This window comes from Thermobia domestica, chromosome 2 (assembly GCF_964235325.1).
Source record: "Thermobia domestica chromosome 2, izTheDome1.hap1.1, whole genome shotgun sequence".
NCBI lineage: Eukaryota > Metazoa > Arthropoda > Insecta > Zygentoma > Lepismatidae > Thermobia > Thermobia domestica.
In genome coordinates, this window is record NC_137455.1 from 330,013,415 (window position 1) to 330,034,957 (window position 21,543).

At 36.0% G+C, this 21,543-nt stretch overlaps 1 protein-coding gene across 2 annotated transcripts in view; it reads right to left on the minus strand.

Annotated features, from left to right (window-relative positions):
• Positions 1 to 563: 563 nt before the first annotated feature.
• bigmax (helix-loop-helix-leucine zipper transcription factor bigmax) overlaps positions 564 to 21,543 on the minus strand; it is a 69,313-nt gene continuing 48,333 nt past the window's right edge. For both annotated transcript variants that reach the window (XM_081749095.1, XM_081749096.1), the window contains exons 5-7: positions 19,409 to 19,576; positions 10,400 to 10,516; positions 564 to 4,664 (exon numbers count right to left, since the gene is read on the minus strand). In XM_081749095.1, coding sequence (XP_081605221.1) covers positions 4,590 to 4,664; positions 10,400 to 10,516; positions 19,409 to 19,576 — 360 coding nt within the window. In that variant the 3' untranslated portion in view covers positions 564 to 4,589. The remainder of the gene's footprint in view (positions 4,665 to 10,399; positions 10,517 to 19,408; positions 19,577 to 21,543) is intronic.

Here is a 21,543-nt window from a genome sequence, read left to right on the forward strand (position 1 = left end):
TGAATAATGTGCTGCCCTCAAGGGAAATGCTTGAGACCTCCCCAATTTTGATAACCGGTTTTGATCTTACCTTGACCCAAGCTTTCAGGAAATATATTCATCACTTCCACTTTGTGGGTTCAGGTCCAAGTACATCCCGGGTTAGTATGTGTATAATCAGCAAAGACATGTATGTGGCAAATTTCATGTCAAAAGAGTAGTAAATAAGAACAATAAAACGAAAATAAAACTTTCTTGTCTATTTAGCAACATTTTGTTTTACTCATTCTAATTTTCGTATTTATAACTCTTTTCCTATGAAATTTACCACAAATATACATTTCCCCATTGTACACATAGTATGAGTAATAAAAGTACCCTGCAAAAATCATTATCAAACTATATTCTTACAAGAGGAGTTATAGATATGCGACAATCATTTTGGACAACTGTACATTTGCGAAGTGTCCCCGCGGGATTCGTGTAAAATTGATTCAAATGCCAAGTTCTTCGCGACACATGTGTATTGTACTAATTCTAGCGGCCTATTATTATATTTGGAATAATAATAATAATACATAAAATATTTCAACAAACATATAAGATCTTTACTTTGTACTACATATACAACAAAATTAATATGTAAACAACAATTTCTTATCATACAGAATTATGTTTACAAGAATTACTTCATTTGGAAAACATTACAAGATCTCCATAGCGACAAAGAGAATAAGAATTGAGACAATCAGCTAAAGATCAAAACAGTCCTATATAAAAGTTGACAACAGCGCCTATTAAATTCACAATTATAAGCCACATCGTGAAATTTAAGTCTATCTTTTTTAAGTGTTTATTAATGCTGTTACATCTTTAATATTCACCTTTAAAATTTAGTACAGACTTAAGATTTTAACTTCTCTGATGAAGTTCTTAATTTTCCTGATCAACTCCAATTTGGAGGGAATTCAATCACCATTATGGTAATCGCAGCACACATACGTAGTATTTATTCATCTTACATTTAAATTATGTATACAGACAGCAATTGCTAAGACACATTGTGTTCAATTATAGAAAGTTCATTACAGAAATAACTTACAACTGCTTATTTTCGACTTCATACATTATTCATCATTAGACCCGCACTATCAAGGAAACCAGTAATCTTTAGGCTAGTTCTTTTAAGTACAAAATTATTGTTTTGTTCGTTTTTTTTTTTTTTTTAAATAAAAGAGAAATGCGCAGTTCATCTTTCTTTCAAAATTGTATCAATGGCGTATACCGTTTACACTTTCCAAAACTGAGCCGAAACGCTTATATATACATACTTTATCTTTAAACCAAAACTTTCCAAAGTTTACTCCAATCTCTTACTTATTAGCAGTAGATAGATAATTGACTGAAGGAACAAGATTGTGAGATGTCATATAAAAATGAAGCTCCACACATTGGTCCACAAGCTTCTTTTCGACCAAATGACGTGTTAAACCATAAAACGAACTTTTAAGTTTCTTACACAAATTAAACTTATCACTTACTGCGCGTCCTGTCATTATTTGCCAGGAACTAAAGAACTTCAATCTATACGGCAGAACATAGAAGTGCTAAGCTTAACTGATCATTAATTTATATCCTTAAACAAGCTTTTTATCGTGAAATTTATGGTGAAAATTAGGTGGATCAAAAGATGGGTCCAGAAAAGCATATTGAAGGTGATAGTTACAAAGATGAAAAAAAGAGAAAGAAATTTACTTATTAGAAATGATAAAATATAAATGAAAGAGAGGAAAGATAGAGGTATTTAAACAAGATAATTCTTACATAAAAGTGGATACTGTAGTCTAGTGGTTACAGCGTTGGATTCACGTCTGCGTGGTCCCAGGTTCGATTCCAGCCGATGCTTCCCAATTTCAGTGTCGTGAGGCAAACTGGGGAATCACATGAAAACAAGACGTGACAGCTACTAGGTTTAGAAAGCTCCCAATGCGCCTGTTAGGGATAAGGCGTCGCAGTTCGCTGACCACGTGCTCGCCGCTACACTGGACGCAGTTCAGCCAGTTGCTAGCAGATGGCGCTGGAGCAGGCTTAGGCCCACAAATGGGCTGTTACGCCAAGTGATTTGGTTTGGTTTAATTTCTTACATAAAAATGGAGAGAGTACCATAAAAAAACTAAATAAATGCCCTGGTAGTGATGATAGTACTTTTGATTATTACGAAACCTTATTACGCTATTAAAATTTTTCAGTTTTTTTTTTTTTTTTTTTTTTTTTTTTTAATTTCTTTTTCAAGTCCAAACACAAATTGTACTGAGCAACTAAAAACAATAAACATTTTAATCTGATATATGAACATCAACACGACCTCACAACCACTAACAAAGGTTTCTGGAAAGTGAGTTATACTATGGTCAAATAGTCTGAATCAGTAATCATTTGTGAACTCAGATGGTATTTTTGCACTGAAATATTACAGTTCATTCACAATTGTTCACATATCTTGCATGTTAACATTTTCTGGACACATCTGATAAAATATCGAAACACCAGCACAGTTAAAGACTACACAATTTACAGAATCCATTACGAAAAATAATAAAATGATTTCTTACACTAACATATATTATTCATTTCCACTACAAAAGTATTATTTTCTTTAGTCTGTTTCAAACTCGCAAATCAATAAATACAATAAAAAAAGTTTTTCCAAAAGACAAAATATGCATAAGAAAACAGAAAAAGTACATCAAATTACAATTAAGCAAGCTCCGTACGACCAATTTAGCTTAATTTTACTTTTATATAAACTGTGGCTAAACACAATCTTAAGGCACACATAATGCAATCATACCACTTAATGCAGAATAACGAAGTTGTACGAATTTAAATTACGAATTCGCTTTAATTTTCATTTAAATATTCATAGACTGGTGAACTGCGTCTACAAAATAATTGCCATATGTATGTAAATTATCGTCTGAAATATTTAATTCTACGCATTGAAATACGAATTTATATTAATGAATTATCCCTAAAATGTTCACATTAATGTATTATGCTATTTATATCGATCGAGGAATAAGCAACCATCACAAAAAATCGTGTCGGTGGTATGTCACGTGATCTTTTAAAGCATATCTGTCAAGTAAGCATGCTTCAGTTCTTTTCTGCGCAGCGGAGTTTTAGATCATAAAAATTTACTCGACTGATATACCATTGAAACTACAAAAGAACGTTTCGTAGCAGTAATACGTCAAGAAAGCTAACGCCCTAGTTGCACTAATATCACTTCTCGTGAGATTATCAAAGTTGTGCAGTGCCAGGTTTGGTCAGAGAAAAGATGGGTTGCAGCGTCTACCCAGCGTCGTGAGGAAAACTGGAGAACTACTCGAAAAAAAAAAAGAGCGAACTCCAGTCTAGAAAGCTAGTATTAACGGCGAGGAGAAGCCGTTGTACTAACCACACATCATACCAAGGCATGAGTGCCACAAGCCGCCTAGGAGCTCTCCCTCCCGGGCTGTTGCGCCATTTTTTTTAAATTTAAAAAATAATTTGGAAGTTATCAATTGGGAATTAAACTAGTTACTGTTCCACAAAAAGAAAAATGATATACTGAGCCTGAAATTAAGAAACGTTCCATTCGATTATGCAGGCAAATGGAAGGAAATAGTCCTTCGAATAAAACATACGTACATATGATCATCGAACTTTCTGATACTCGGAGATCCGATTATATACAAGAAACCATAATGAAAACAGCATTAAATATGACATACTAAACAAGTGACGAGAAACAGATCACAAGCTACATATTATGAAAGTTTAATTTACACTGCAGCAATAAGATACGTATAAGGTAAGAGATTGGATTTACACAATTTTACAAAATTTAAATGCAGTATTTCTACATATATAAACAGGTTTCGCAAATATTTTAATTAAAATGATCAATTCACCAATGCTTTAATAAAACAAATTAAAAACTCTGTCAATAATTAGGCTGTCAATAATGAACCGACTGGCTTCTATTTACATAAAAGAGGATTATATATATATATATTATACATTTACCCAGAAGAAAGAAAGAAAAGACAGAGGAAGAAAACGGAGATCATTTGTTTACCTCATAAAACAGTTATATACAAAACTAAAATCCATACACATCGCTTCTTTATAAACGATACCAACAAAATGAACATCAAGCCTGTTGTTATATTGAGCTTTTAGGGCCAGCTATAACTTTCACTATGGAAACTTATAGATTTGGCATTTAAAATAACAAAGTCAGTTTTCGAAATATTTCAAGTACTTAACTGATCCATCTTGAAGTCATCCCAGAAATTTCTGTTTAGAAAAATTCTTTCTGTAAGAACTGGAAGCAGGCACTAGATACTCCGCGAAAACAGGTCAAAACTGCTAACCGTCACTATACGAAAATGCATTTTTCACTATTTAAGACATTAAACGTATAAGATCACACTACTTGTAAACGCCAAATACAATTTATTTCTTCACTTATTCACTTAATTCACACACTTACAAACATACGTACAAAACGTGTTTTGTAATTCTAAGACTTGTGTTTCGCCTCATCGTACCTAAAGACCTGTTCATCCCTGGCTGTTTCCTTGTGCTACCTGTGTATTCAAGTGCTGAAGCACGGATACAACCAGTTCACGAAGGGTCTGTAAGAAACAATAGTCTGTATCAACTGAATTGTACAAACAAAAGTCATTGAATATATACATAAAATGGACAACTTCGTGGAGGTGGTAAGTGAAAAGTCTTTACATTTTAAACAATTATCAAAAAATTTAAACGCTTGCTGCAAAAAAGAAGGAAGCTCCTTTTTGACAATGTTTCTCTATTATTTGCTTTATGTGTTGTCGAGAAATCCACTGTCGGTTGATAAATAAATAAACGCAACTCCAATCCTTTATAGAAAATATTCGAAAGGTATATCTGAACTCCTTTTCTTTCCCCCATTACAATGCGTATTAGATTCAAAGTGAAATGAAGAAAACTCAGCTCGACCCAAGAGCTATGTAGTAATATGCATTTCATACGGTGCAGCTGTTATTCTTTGCGATAAATTTACACCTCTCCCCCCTTCTTAGGACATGCGTTTCAACCAAAATGAATAAAAACCCACGTCGACCCAAGTGATAATTATGTTCAAGAATCCTTTTAAACAGTTCAAACATTTACTCACTTTGACGCTGGAACACGTGCATTTTAATGTGTGCGTGTGTGTGTATGCATATCGAGTTTTATCTCCATAACATGAGAAGCTACTAAGATACTCTTATTTCAGGCCTATATTTTAAATTCCATCTCCTTCCTTAGGACATGTATTTTAATAAAAGTTATATGATTCGAAAACTGGCTTAAGCCAAATGCTAACTTGATGTTATTGTTACATAGAGAAAGAAATTATAGAAAGTACCTCTTTTTTTCTCTTAAAGAAGAAATTTCCGAAAAAACTGCGACACACGACCACTTACTTTTAATAAGTCTATATATCGAGTTTAATCTCTCTAAAATGACAGGTTCATGAGATAATTCCTTGCGTACAATTTTAATTAGGAAACACATTTTAGTAAGTTACATGACTAAAAAACAGCCCAAAGTCATGTGCTATGTTTAAAAATTCAAATCAAACAGCTCAGCCGTTGCCCTGTAATGAGACACACAACGTTGATTTGAATGTGGGAAATTTTACCCTCATACTCTTAAAAGTGGAATTTTTGAAAACGCTTGGAAACGTGTCCACTTACTTTCAATGATAAGTTTATATTTCGAGTTACATCTCTCTAACTTGACGGACTCATGGGATACGTTATTTCTGGAGTAAACTTTGACCCCCACCCTTTTATGATATGCATTTTAATCAGTGACATAAAAACTCAGTTGAAGGTAGCTACTAAATACAGAAGGTTGTTCGCCGACCATTTTCAATTCGGTGTTGCCACCTGGCGTATCGTGCTGGAACTATGGGTTTGCTGGCAGAGCAGTGTAGTGTCTGACCTTCTAAGTGCGCGAGTGTTATCAAATGGCGCCAAAAATCAATCGGTATTGGGAGGGTTAGGTAATGACCCTTTTCCATGCTAAGTTTTCGTACGTGTACATTGTGAAACAGTGGCGGAAGAATGTGTTAACACTTGGAGTCAATACTGCGAAAGATATTGTAGCACGTTACACACAACAGGTTCCCCTTGCGAAACATCCACCCCCTGAAAACCACAAGGAGAAGGGCTGCAAGCAAAGTGATACCCGTAGTGCTAAGGGGGATCCGTCGATTGGTGTGCCAAGAAAATCACCCGACGCAACGTGATACGGGCCAGAGATTCCACCTCGCACCGCCATCTATGAACAAAACAATTCGCAAGCGACTCAGGTTGAAGTGTGCGCGGAAGGCCCGTATACACTATCTGCTACCGCGTCATACTGCCGAACATAAGACGAACTGCAGGAAACTGTATGAAAAGTATTGGCAGGTTCCAAATGAAAGAAAGCTGTCGCAATGGATGAACTATACGTCCCTTTCACTGCTGGTGGTCAATTCGGCGATCACATATCGTGACATTGACGACAAGGGGTGCAGCAACTTTGTCAGTGCAGGGAAACTTTCCTTCGTGGCTTTATGGTTGTTACGGGGTATATGCAGGAAAGTTGACGATATGCAAGGTGGACAGAAACTTGAAGATGAATGTATACTTCCATGAATCCATTCTGTCACCTATCTATCGGAGAGACATCTCACAACTGTATGGAATGGATACGAACCAGGTGATGATCCATATGGATAAGACCTCGAATCATACCGTCAGAACATCACTACGTTTTTATCAGGAAATGACAAAGGAATTATGAATTTGTGTCATACCGTTTGAAGACATTCCTGTGAAAAGCCCAGATGCTAGTTCAATGGATTTTCGCGCGTTTGGACTGTTGAAACGATGTCTTTAACATCGCCGCCTGCGCACCTTGAATGGTCTATGGAATGCTTGCAGGGAGGAGTCAGACAGAATTCTCATGCCTGTCTTACGCCTGTGATAGTCCACAATGCTGGGAATCCAACAGAACATGGTCAGTGGTGGCGGCACGGCATCTTTTAACACGGCACGGCGGTTGTTGGCAAAAGACATAAACCGAAATCAATCAATCAATTCAAGACCCATATATATGGTGTGAATGAACTTAATGTAATAAATTTAGCAGGTGATTCAATACATCAAACGAAAGAAAAAAGTTATAATAAACAGGGATCGAAAAACACCTCCTTTCAGAGTTATAAACCGTTGAAAATGCGAAACATCACCTTTTAAAACGCCATGGATTGAAAATTATGGGACTTTTCGCAAGTGGTTCAAGGAACTGTTCAGGAACTAGTATGCACTCAATCTATACATCTGTTCCACCATCCTTTTGTACCCACGCAACGAGTATTCCATTACGTAGTACTTCAAAGTGTATTTCCATATCTCAACTTACTTTATACAATTCGTTATATAAATTTATGACATGGAGTTCAACATCCTGTGTATGTACGAAACGCTTACTATTTATAATCTTTCAGAAATATCACCTCCACAAAGAGGGAGAGAGAAAAAAAGGAACGAAACATAAAACTAATGTTTTCTATTAAACAAGCTTTGCTTTTTATACACTTAAATTTGTGAGCAACATAATACATTTATTGTAAAAATTACTAACGTGTAACAGTTTCGCCAACTATTCACTTTTCAACACTATTCAAAAGATAGTGTTTGATGAATCCAAAGTGGATAGTTGGCGAAACTGTTACACGCTAGTAATTTCTACAATAAACTTGTTTTGCTTAGCGAGTAGTTTAAATAAAATAAAACTGTAATATTTCCATGTTCTGTTTGTTGCTCCCCTACACGAGGTGTGATAAAAAAAAATACAGTGAATAATTTTATTAGAAACAAAGTAATAAGTTTAAATGGAATTTGATTTAATCTCCTTCAAAGTACTCTCCTTGCCTAGCAATGCACTTATCTCAACGTTGAATCTATGACTGGAAGCACTTCTGGAAGACTTCTTTCGTAAGGACGTTCAGATGCTCTGTCGTGGTCCTCACACTGTTAGGAATGGTGTGAAAACACGGCTTTAACTTTTGGGAAGAGCCAGAAGTGGCATGGTGCTATATCCGGAGAGCACAGCGAATGTGGACAAAAATGAATATTTTTTCGTCCAGAAATTCGCGGATCAAAAGCAAGGTGTGGCACGACGCATTTTGTAGTGAAGGAAGCCATTTGCCCATTTAATCGGCGGTTAATATGCTTTTACGATCCCATACGAGATGTTTAGTTCTTCGGAAAGCTCTCGAATAGTCATTCGCCTGTTTGAACAAATCATTTGTGCCACTTTTTGCACATTTTCATCTGTTTCTGACGTCGAAGGACGTCTAGATCGTTGCTCATACCACTTGTAAACAGTCCTTACCGCTTTTGAATCGCTCATACCACTTGTAAACAGTCTTTAATGTCACTGCTTCACTATTGTACACTGATTTTGACATTTCGTGTGTGTGTGTGTGTTTTTTTTTTTTTTTCTCCTCCTCCTTAGAACAAAACTTAATGTTGGCGCGCGACAGACACTCTTAATATGTCCTCACTCTTCTGCCTCTGGAAGTCAACTAACATGTCACAACTTGTTCAATCTCGACACAGACTGTACCAAAGATTTAGACTACCAAGCTTAGTTGTTGAAATGGATGTGACATCGATAGATGGCACTCTACAACTACACTCACCGTACTTTTTGATCACACCCTGTACAGACCTCGCTTTGTTCCTAAATGGTTTCATACTATTATAGCACGATAATACATTCGCGCGATAAAATATTCTTTACATGTCAGTGGTTTAAGTAACAAATATATGTATTCTGTTATAGATAACTGGATTTTTATGAGCACTGATTGTTAGGATAATATGCTTGAAGAAAACGTACCATACACGGCGGATAAATTGAAATGCTAATGTCAAATTATGGTTACTTTGAGTCGATTGGTTTAACCGCAATATAAAATTTATGCCACTGCATTCAGTTTATAGTAGTCTACGTATGTTATCACTTTAACTGCATTTGTATATTGAAGATATATAAGCATTTGCGCTTCATTACATACAGCCTATATAAGTTAACGTTTTAAAATTCATATATATACAGGGTGTTTCAGATAAAACGTCCAGTGCTTATAAATCCGAAACGGCTGAGAATAAAAAGATGAAACAAAAACTGAGATAGGAAAATGTCATAGGGCGCATCACATGGTGTTGTTGTGGTGACCCACAGGGCCCTCCTTCAAGGGGGCCCAGGGGCCAACTTCAAATTTTCAAATGGGAACGTGTATTGAATCATACCTCATTCAATAGTCCTTGAAATACGAAACAACTTTTGTAGGAAACAATTTTCGATTTGGGGCACCATTTTCAAAATGGCCTCAAAAAGTCCTGTATCAGTTTGAAGTTGGCGCCTGGGTCCCCTTCACGGAGTTTCCTGAGGGTCACCACAACACCACCACTTGATATGCTTTATCATCGTTTCTATCTCAGTTTTTGTTTCATCTCTCTATTCTCAGCCGTTTCTGATTTAGGCCTATAAGCACTGGACGTTTTATCTGATACAGGACCCACTTTTTGCAGCCATTTTGAAAATGGTGGCCCAAATCGAAAATTGTTTCCTACAAAAGTTGTTTCGTTTTTCAAGTACTATTGAATGAGGTATGATTCAATACGTGTTCTCATTTGAAAATTTGAAGTTGGCCCCTGGGCCCCCTTAAAGGAGGACCCTGGGGGTCTCCACGACAACACCATGTGATGCGCCCTATGATATTTTCCTATCTCAGTTTTTGTTTCATCTTTTTATTCTCAGTCATTTCGGATTTATAAGCACTGGACGTTTTATCTGATATAGGACCCTTTTTGCGGCCATTTAAAAACGGTGGCCCAAATCGAAAAATGTTTCCTACAAAAGTTGTTTCGTTTTTCAAGTACTATTGAATGAGGTATGATTCAATACATGTTCCTATTTGAAAATTTGAAGTTGGCCCCTGGGCCCCTTGAAAGAGGGCCCTGGGGGTCACCATAATAACACCATGTGATGCGCCCTGTGACATTTTCCTATCTCAGTTTTTGTTTCATCTTTTTATTCTCAGCCGTTTCGGATTTATAAACACTGGACGTTTTATCTGAGACACCCTGTATATATATATATATATATATATATATATATATAAATGCATCCATGTTAACAAATTTGAATTTTAAAACGTTAACTTATATAGGCTGTATGTAATGAAGCGCAAATGCTTATATATCTTCAATATACAAATGCAGTTAAAGTGATATATATATCTTCTTTACCCATCTGATCAATTAAATTCACGTACCTGAGGTTTACAATGTTCTTCCAACCAACTGAAGACACAACCTGAAAGTTCTGCAAAATTTGCTACAGAGATCGAGGTATTGAAGGACTGGAACAATGAATCCATTATGGCCTGAAACTAAAAGAACGTGAGATTTTGTATTAATGTATGTACATAATATCCAAGAAGATCATTTGACAGTACACTACAACAGAAGACAGTTATGTATGCGGAAGAACAGATTTACTGTTCTTTGGAAAATGGTACTTGCGTCTACTTGCATTTTGGACAACTCAATATCCTGATATTATTTTTAAATGCTACTGTAAAATTATTGCGTTCCTCTCTGAGTTTTTCAACTAGGTAAAAAGAACATTACCAAGCTACTGATTCACACAGATTGTACTTTTTATTAGGAGTATAACATAGTGAGGCGAAAACTATTCTTCAAGAAAATGTATTATAATACAAGAACGTTTCAGTCTGTGTAACGCTCCTAATAATTCACAGTCCACTAATAAGGTGTGTCTACTTGCGCTGCCTAATGCAAACAGATGGCGCTAGTGTACACGTAATTGTACACTAGCGTACACGCTAGTGTATGTACACTTTAACTGCAACTTTAAAAACTGCGTTATTTCCAAATAGAACAAAATACGATTTTAACCTATTATGTTAAGCGAGCCGAAGGCCTGGCCGGGGGGCAACTAATTACTAGTAAGAGGAAAACATTACAGAGCTACAAATTTGTCGCCATATTTGAAATCTAGCAAGAAATTTGTTATGCGGTACGAATGCAAAAGAAAACTAGACAAACACAGACATCTCTCCCATACTGAAGCTAATTACAGAGAACTACGAAACACAATAAAAGAGAAGTATATATTCTCTTTGTACTAGTTGCATTTAAACCGTGCGCTTATAAGCAATGGAAATTAAAACTTCATTATTATTATTATTATAGTATACTCTCACTAATCCGGTAAATATGAGATCAAGTTGTATCAGATTAGAGGAAGGTTGTCCAAAACAACACAAAGTACTGTATATGTATTTTACAGTACGTATTTTTACTATCTGGTTCTGTTAATTGTAGCTTTTTAGGCCACTATTTCAAAGATGTTTTGGAAAATCAAATGAAATGTTGTATTCTTGTAATAATTCCTTCAAATATGAATGTAGGAATGAACAGAAGGCTGTTTGGTAGTCTATAAATGCTACATTGAGATTTCATTTCTGGGATTTAGCTTGCTTACTAAGCACTGCATCTATTATGATCTGATACTAATACTTGCACCCATTGTTGGCTCTGTAGCATCTTTTTTTATTTCATAATCTTCTGCAGGTAAGAGTATATTTTCTCATTTAATACTGACGTCATGTATTTGTACACCGTACGAAGACATGTAATCAGTGTTCGAAGTGGGAAAAAAGCAGAGGCGGTATGTTTTATTACAATTTTGACTCGACATACCGGCTATCTAAATGTTGAAATGCAGTGAGGGTATGTTGCCTAAAATATTGCATTTCTATTTACATAATGATTGAAAACCATTAGAGAACTTCTCTGTAGTAACACGGGAGGGAGGGATCTGGAGAGTAGAGATGTAAAAAACAGCCGGCTTTTTTGAATCGATGGTTTTTTGCACATAAAAATCCGGCTTTTTTGGAAAAAAAAAACGAAAATTTTGAAAATTTTGCTTTTTTCATTTTCATGATTTTTCTGTTTAAATAGCTTTCTAAAGTATACTCTAAAGTTAAATAAGATTCCATGACCTAAATGCCATATTTCGCTCTGGAATTCACCATCATGATGGGTGGAGCACATGGTTTATGAATTAAAGTAAACATAAAGTACGTAGTATTTGAGGGTAATTTTACAAGCTATTTAAATTTAATTTTAATTTAATAAAATCACCAGTCAGGAACAGGGTTTTTCGTTCACAAACGAATATTACCAGCAATTAAACGGGTTGAATTTGTTACCGACAGACTTTCTTTTATTACTCTTAAGGGACGGTGGTGTGATATTATTGTTTTAAATGTACATGCTCCAACTGAAGATAAGGGTGACGATATAAAAAATAGTTTTTACGAAGAAGTGGAACGGATATTTGACCAACTCCCGCAATACCATATGAAGATTCTATTAGGGGATTTCAACGCGAAGGTAGGACGAGAGGATATTTTCAAACCGATTATAGGGAACGAAAGTTTGCATAAGGAAAGTAATGACAACGGTGTTAGACTCGTGAACTTTGCAACATCCAAAAACCTAATCGTGAAGAGTACAAAATTCCCACATCGCGACGTTCATAAATACACTTGGACATCACCAGACGGAAAAACACATAATCAAATTGATCACGTTTTAGTAGATAGAAGAAGACAATCTAGCATAATTGATGTCCGGTCGTTTAGAGGGGCTGATTGTGACACTGATCACTACCTGGTAGTAGCGATAATACGGGAGAGATTATCGTTGAATAAAGGTAATATTCAATGTCCGAAAACGGAGAGATTTAATTTAAAGAAATTAGAAGAGAGCCAGGTAAGAGAGGAATACCAGATTGAAGTTTCGAATAGATTCTCGGTCTTAGAAGACTCGGAGTGCACTAGTGTTGAGGATACTTGGATTGAAATTAGAGATAGCATTAAAAGTTCAGCAATAGAAAAATTGGGACACGCGGAAATACGTAGGAACAAACCATGGTTCGACCAAGAATGCATTAAACTAGCAGAGAAGAGAAAACAGGCAAAATTACGGTGGCAACAAAATCCGAATGAAATAACTACACAAAATTTCGCAGATATCAGGCGGGAAACTTCCAAAACTTTTAGAACAAAGAAACGGGATTTTTTGAAAGCTAAAATTAAGGAACTTGAAGATAATAGTAAAAATAAAAATATCCGGGACATGTATAAGGGGATCAGCGAATTTAAGAAAGGCTATCAACCTCGTGCTTATATATTAAAGAAATCTGACGGAACAGTTCTCACTGATACGGATAGCATCTTAAATAGATGGAAAGATTTCTTTGACGATTTGCTGAACACGCAGCCAAAAACTAATGTGCGTGGAGAAAAGGAGATACACACCGCAGAACCGTATATTCCAGAACCCAATCGAATAGAAGTGGAAGCCGCTATAAAGAAATTAAAGAAACACAAATCTCCGGGTGTAGATGAAATTCCGGCTGAGTTAATTTTAGCTGGAGGCGAAAAATTGTGGAACAAGATACACAAACTCATTCTCCTTATCTGGAACAAGGAAGAATTGCCACAAGAGTGGAAAGAGTCAATCATTGTTCCAATTCACAAGAAAGGCGACAAAACTGACTGTAATAATTATCGAGGCATTTCTCTTCTGTCAACATCCTATAAAATCCTTTCAAATATTCTGTTAGCAAGATTGACCCCATACGCAGATGAAATTATTGGAGATTATCAGTGCGGATTTAGACGAAATCGATCAACTATCGACCAAATATTTACCATTCGCCAAATACTCGAAAAGAAGTGGGAATACAATACCCCGGTACATCAACTATTTATTGATTTTAGAAAGGCTTACGACTCGGTTAGGAGAGAAACATTATACAACGTTCTTACAGAACTTGGAATACCGAGAAAGCTAATTAGATTAATTAAGATATGTTTAAGTGAATCCCAAAGTAAAGTCCGGGTAGGAAAATTTTTGTCCACGAGCTTCCACGTCGAAAATGGCCTGAAACAAGGAGATGCGTTGTCGCCATTATTATTTAACTTTGTGCTGGAATACGCCATAAGGAAAATCAAAGATAGCAACCAGGGCCTAGAGTTGAACGGCATTCACCAGGTTATGGCATATGCTGATGACGTAAATTTAATAGGGGAGGATAGGAGAACAGTAGAAATAAATGCAGAGATCTTATTAAACGCTTGCAGGAACATGGGTTTAGAAGTAAATGCAGAGAAAACTAAATACATGGAAGTGCGTCGGGACCGTAATACAGCAAATTGTGGAGGCGTTAAAATATTAAATAATGCTTTTGATAAAGTGGATACTTTCAAATATTTAGGATCAATATTAACAGACGAAAATCATATTCACGAAGAAATTAAATGTCGAATAAAAGCAGGGAATTCGTGTTACTACTCGGTTCAAAATCTCTTGTCGTCGCGAATTCTGTCGAGGAATTTGAAGCTTAAAATATATAAAACGATAATCATGCCTGTTGTTCTGTATGGTTGCGAAACATGGTCGCTCACTCTGAGGGAAGAACATAGACTGAAAGTATTTGAGAACAGGATCCTGAGAAGAATATTCGGACCCAAGAGGAACGAGAATGGGGAATGGCGGAAGCTTCATAACGAGGAACTACATAGTTTATACGGTTTACCCAACATTGTTAGGGTCGTCAAGTCTAGGAGGCTTAGGTAGGCAGGTCATGTAGCTAGAATGGAAGAAAGTAGAAACGCTTTCAAAGTCTTGACTGGTAGACCCATAGGAAAACGACCATTAGGAAGACCTAGGCGCAGATGGGAGGATAATATTAAGATGGATCTCGCAGAGATAGGAATACAAAGTAGAAACTGGATACAATTAGCCAAGGATAGAAGTCAGTGGAGAGCTTTTGTGAACGCGGCACTGAACCTCCGGGTTCCATAGGCCATAGAGTTAGTTAGTTAGTTATTTAAATTTAATTTAACTTTTGAATTATCGTCATTTTTTCTTCTCTAGATCATTTCCTTTTAGTCATCCGCGTTTCACTTCTTAGAGCTTCGTACTCTAGCTTCTAGTACATAATTAAACTTATGTTTTTCAAAATATTCATCAGAGTGTACGTTTTTCAATATATCTGTCAGAGCGTACTTCCACATTTCTGTTATACTGTAGCTGTGCGATGATTTAACAATAATCTTCCGGACACAACCTTGAATACCATTTGATAGAAATAATCAGTATCGGATTTAGAAAAACAGGGTGTCTACTAAAATTCCAAAATGAAATTTCATGACTTTTTCGTGACCTTTTCTCTCGCAAGCCATAAAATTTAGGAATATTCTTTAGAGCGAATTTGGTTGCGAATTGGGCCGAATTGCATGTATGCGATAGAAGCGTGCTTTGCTTGTGATTTGGTACCGTCTAAAGCCGACCATAGACATTTTTGGTGGTGAATTTTGACGTTTTATAGAACAAAATTTTCCTGTTTATACTTATGTTTGTACAGATAAGAAAAAAATCGTGACCCAAAAGCTAAATTTCGTGACTTTTCTTGACTTTCGTGACCGTTTTCTGATTCCGTGACTTTTTCATGACCTTCGTGACTTTCGTGACCGATAGACACCCTGAAAAATATTTGGGAGGAGTTTTTCTGAATGATGTTTGTTTTTTCTAAAAATTCCTAACTTTTATTTAAGAGGAGCTTAAGTTTATGAGTACAGGCATAACAAATATTTCGTTTCGTTTGTATATTCAGCTATAACCTTCCAGATACAACCTTGAAGACCATTTTATACTGATAGTCAGGATAATCAGTGACGGATTTAGAAAAGTATTTTGGGAGGGGCTTTTCTTATTAATGCTTAGTTTTCCTAAAAGTTCCTAATTTTTTATTTGAGGACAGCTTGAAGTTTATGAGTAAAGGCAAAATAATATTTAGTTTGTCTACCCTAACCCTCTATGCAAATCCATCACTGCTGGTAATTAGTAATAACAAAGATTTAAAAACGATTAGAAATGAAGTCGGCCAGGACTCTCAGTACACTCATTATCTCTACATTCACAGATGGAATTAAGAAAAACTTTTGTCAAAATGATCGAATGCGGGGTTGAATCCTGGACTTCACGATAGAAGCGCGAAAGCTAACCACTCACTCATGTTTGTTGTGCAATTGTGCTTACATTAAACGTATTCTCTCTCTCTCTCGCTTTCTCTATGGCCACAAAAGCTCTCCATTGACTTCTGTCCTTATCCAATTCAATCCAGTTTCTACTCTGTATTCCTATTTCTGCTAGATCCATCTTAATATTGTCCTTCCATCTGGGCCTAGGTTTTCCTAATGGGCGTTTCCCGATTAGATTTCCAGTTAAAACTTTGAAATCGTTCCTACTTTCTTCCATTCTGACTACATGACCTGCCCACCTGAGCCTCCTAGACTTGATGACTCTAACGATGTTTAGTAAACCGTATAAATTATGTAGTTCTTCCTTATGAAGTTTCCGCCATTCCCGTTCCTCTTGGGTCCGAATATTAGTCTCAGAATTTTATTCTCAAATAATTTCAGTCTGCGTTCTTCCCTCAGCGTAAGCGACCGTGTTTCACAACCGTAAAGCATAACAGGCATGATCATCATTTTATATATTTTAAGCTTTAAATTCCTTGACAGAATTCGCGACGACAAAATATTTTGAACTGAATAATAACACGAATTTCCTGATTTCAGTCGACATTTAATTTCTTTGTGCGTATGATTTTAGTCTGGTAATACTGATCCAAGATATTTGAAAGTATCCACTGTGTCGAAAGTATTATTTGATATTTTAACGCACTCATAATTTGCCGTATGACGATCCTTGTAAACTTCCTTGTATTTAGATTTCTCTGCATTTACTCATGTCCCTGCAAGCGTTTAATAAGGCCTCTGCATTTCTTTAGATTGTTCTCCTATCAAATTTACATCATCAGCATACACCCTAACCTGGTGAATACCATTCAACTCTAGGTCCTGGTTCCTATCTTTGATTTTTCTTATAGCGTACTCCGGAGCAAAGCTGAATAATAACGGCGATAACGCGTATCTTTGTTTCAGGCCAATCTCGACGTGGAAGCTCGCATTTTCCTACTCGGACTTTACTCTGGGATTCATTTAAACACTAAATAAATCTAGCTTTTTCGGTATTCCAAATTCTGTAAGGATGTTGTACAATGTTTCCCTCCTAACCTAGTTGTAAGCCTTTCTAAAATCAATAAATAGTTGATGTACTGGGTAATATATTCCCATTTCTTTTCGAGTATTTGTCGAATGGTGAATATTTGGTCGATTTCGACCAAATCCACACTGATAATCTCCAATAATTTCATCTGCGTATTGGGTCAATCTTATTAATAGAATGTTAAGAGAAATGCCTCGATAATTATTACAATCAATTTTGTCGTCTTTCTTGTGAATTGGAACAGTGATTGATTCTTCCACTCTTTTTAAATGTATTCTATAGTTTTTCTTTCTTGTATTAAAAAAAAATCGTAACAATATGTTGAATTTTCCTGTTAAAATTTCAGAAACCTTCAGGACTGGGTAAACCGTGATTGTGGTTATATATTCTACAGCCTAGGAACCCATACGCTCAGATGAACCGTCTATTACGTATATGATCCATGAACAGAGAGTTCGATACTTTCCCGATTCTGAACAAGCTTAAGGAACAGTCAGTGCATTACAGAATTTGGAGCTTTACCGATTTTGCAGATCCGAAGCACCTGATAGGTGGTAACAGATTATTACATATGTGATCAAACAGTGAAGCTAAGCGCCGCACAGGCGTCAGTTACCTCCGAGACACGTGAGTGAGTAGATCGCTAGTGGCGTGAGTGCGTGTCAGTGACCCCCGTCGAAACCTAAGTGAGTGAAAAATGCAGCGACATTTGGAACAGCGTTATGCTGTCAAGTTCTGTGTGAAACTGAATAAAACAGCTACAGAGATTTTCCATATGATTCAGGAAGCCTACAAAAAAGACGCCATGTCACGTGCAATGCTTTGCATATGGCACAAGAGGTTCAAAGAGGACCACGAGGACGTTGAAGACGATGACCGCCCTGAGAGGCCTGGATTAACTGAGGAAAATCTGGTGAAAGTGCGTGAACTCTTAAACATTGGTCATCGTCTTAGTGTTAGATTAATTGCCGATGAACTGGGATTGGGTCCGAGTGCTGTGTTCAAGTTAGTGACAGAGAAGTTTTGAAGATGAGAAAAGTGAAGTTTTGGCGCAGTTCAACGTGGCAACACTGCCGCATCCAGCCTACAGCCCCGGCCAAGCTTCCAGCGACTGTTTTGTTCCCCTGAATCGAGAAAGGACTGAAGGGGAAGCGATTCGACACGATTCCAGCGGTCCAGGCGGCTTCGACGATGTCCCTTCACAGTCTAGTGCGCGAACCTATGAACAATGGAAAACCCACTGGCAGCGGCGTGTTGATGTCCAAGGGTCATATTTTGATGACCTTTAGTTCGTTGTACAAAAATGTGTAATGCATTTGTTATTTTGAGACCAGTCTTAAAAATTTGTGAACGCACCCTGTACATGCATTAAGGGAAAAAAAAAACACACACACACACATACATAACAAAGAAACAATTCAATATGACACATCAAAATATAAACTAGGTGAACTTCTTTGAAGGCACCTCATTTTAAAAACAAAAGATAGGAAAAAGGTAAGAAAATATCGGTATTGTCAGCTTAGAAATTATTTCTACAGAAGAAATAAAACGTTTTGCGTGCAAAGCTATTCGTCAGTTACTGTGCATAAAAATGAATTTATGAAGATATTTAGCGTCTACTTTCCAATGACGACATGTTTTAATCATTGAAAAACAAGTGACGGTATGCCTTCATCATTGAAAAACCAGAAGCGGTATGGCATACCACCGCATACCGTCTCACTTCGATCACTGCATGTAATTAGCACGTATTTTGCATAGTTCTCGGTAAATTTATTTTCTGGTAGAAGAAATGTCTTTCTACTTTCAGAAGGTGGGAATATCGCCTGGATTCTGATATGTGATTATAGCATTATTATTATTATTATTATTATTACCAGCTGCGATTTAGTTTGGCTACAAAGAAAAAAATGTCTGAAAATAGACTATACAAACTTTAAACTTGCATCTGTAGGTGATATAGGTTTGCACAAGTTCATTTATGCAATTTAAGCTACAGAAAGAGAGGAAAGTTTTAAAATATTACTGGATCTTAGAAAAAGTAAAACTTAGACTTATAAAAGGAAATTGGTGAACATAATAACTAAAATATATGAACTGAAACTTACCACTTCGAACTTTACTTCATCTGAAACTCTCATTTCCGCTTGACCAGGTTGATTTTGATGAGCTTTGACTATCTGTTCATAGTTTGCTTGCATTATTCGTAACGCCACAACCTCTTTACGCAAAGCGTTTCGTTCCTCCTCTTGCTTCTTCTTTTGTTGAAGCAGGAACTGTAAAAAAAAATATATATATATATATATATATATATATATATATATATATATATATATATATATATATATATATATATATACAACAGGCAGAAACAGGACAAAATAAAAATGAAATTAAATATTTCGGCTTTACGTCCCACGGTTATGTCAGCTAGGCTAAAGGAGACGGTGATGATGAGAAATTAATGCAATAGTGGAATGAATGAAGTGGGAGGAAATGGGAGAACCCCGAGAAAACCCACGAACACGGTGTCTGGCCACCACAAAGCTCACCTGGTGCGAGCTGGGATCGAACCATTGACCCCACACATCAGAGGTGAACGCTCTACCACTGAGGCAACGTAGTCCCTACAGGACAAAGTAAGTTATTACAAAATACAGAACATTATCATTGGTATATTAAAGAATATAAGGTAAAAATAGAATATATTCTTATGAAATACAAAATTTTGTAACTCGTAAATATAAAAGTTAGAAAATGTAAAGTGAAAACAAAGTCCAAAGTGTCAAGGTTTAAAATTTACGAAATGTTTGTTTTTTTTCCTGCTCCAATGATTTTGTGAAGATATTTAAATGACTGGTACAGAGTATTGTGTAAACTGAGAAAAGACTTCGAAAATAACCCAAGGATTGGCTATCTGGTTTATTTTTCTTTTCTTCTTCTAGAAATCCTTTCACATGTTTCTTCCATCACCTTTATCACACTTTCTCCTTAAACATTTTCCATTCCTCCTTTTTGTTACTTAAGTGTTTTGGCATTTAGGAAATTATCTTTTCTTTGAACTTATTTGTTACTTATTGATCTTCCACACTTAAGATGTAACCAATGACCAGCACACATTCTCACGCTAGCAAACACTTTCACGTTGCCTACTGCTTTTCCCATATTAGGATGGTAGATATATAATCTATCATAGATTCTGTCTTTTTGTTTTTAGTTCCAGCTGTACCTTGTTATGCTGTGGCTTTTTCTTTTCTTAAACCATTTCCGGAATCGAAGTAACATGATAATTCATCATTTTATCCTTTATAAGTTGCACATTCATGTCTTCGAGTATTATTCTTTCTTCTGTATTTTTCCTTTTAGCTCTTCTTCCACGAAAAGTTTTCTATCTCCTTAACTACAACGATTTTAAAGGTAAGTGTTTGTTAATATACAGACATGACTTTTTTTTCCTATTATTACTGCAATTGTCATGCTTCTATCTTAAATAGATTTAACTTCATCGACGCATTCTTTAGATTCTTATTATATATTTCCGCTATTCTTTCCAGTATATAACATCTCACCCGCTTACAAGATCAATAATTTTCAAATAAGATCTTTCCGGAATGAGCCAATGAAAGTCTGCTACGCCACCACCACATACCGTATTTGCGCGAATATAGACCACATTTTTTTTCCTAAATTTTGGCTTGAAAAATCATGGTACGGCCTATAATCGAGATTTTCCCTCTCAGATCATAAATCGTCAATTTCAAAATAACATGTACACATATCTTCTGGGTTGAAATTAATACAATTATAAGTTTCTTTTGTAAACAATCAAAGATTTACGAAGAAAATAGCAAAAAAAACTTACCTTGTTCGCAAAAACTGTCACCTTCATTGGGTACCGGTAACACCTTACAGTGGCACAAAAACGACTTGTACACTTAATACTTTTATTAACAGGAATACGTATCTTTGTTATATAGTATATATAATACATACAATACCTGTTCTTGAAATAAGAAAACCAACTTTGTTTTGCAAAACTGCGTCAGCTTATTTGTACCCACCCAAATCAAGCACAGTCAGTTCCCACCATCTCAATGTCTGATTCTTTACCTTCACTAGACGAACCAGAATGCCGCTCAGAGTCACTATCACAAAGGTCATTTTCAGTCCCATCAAGATCATTGGAGATTCCACTTTTTTTTAAAAAAAAAAATAATAATAATTAAAAAAAAATCATGACAAG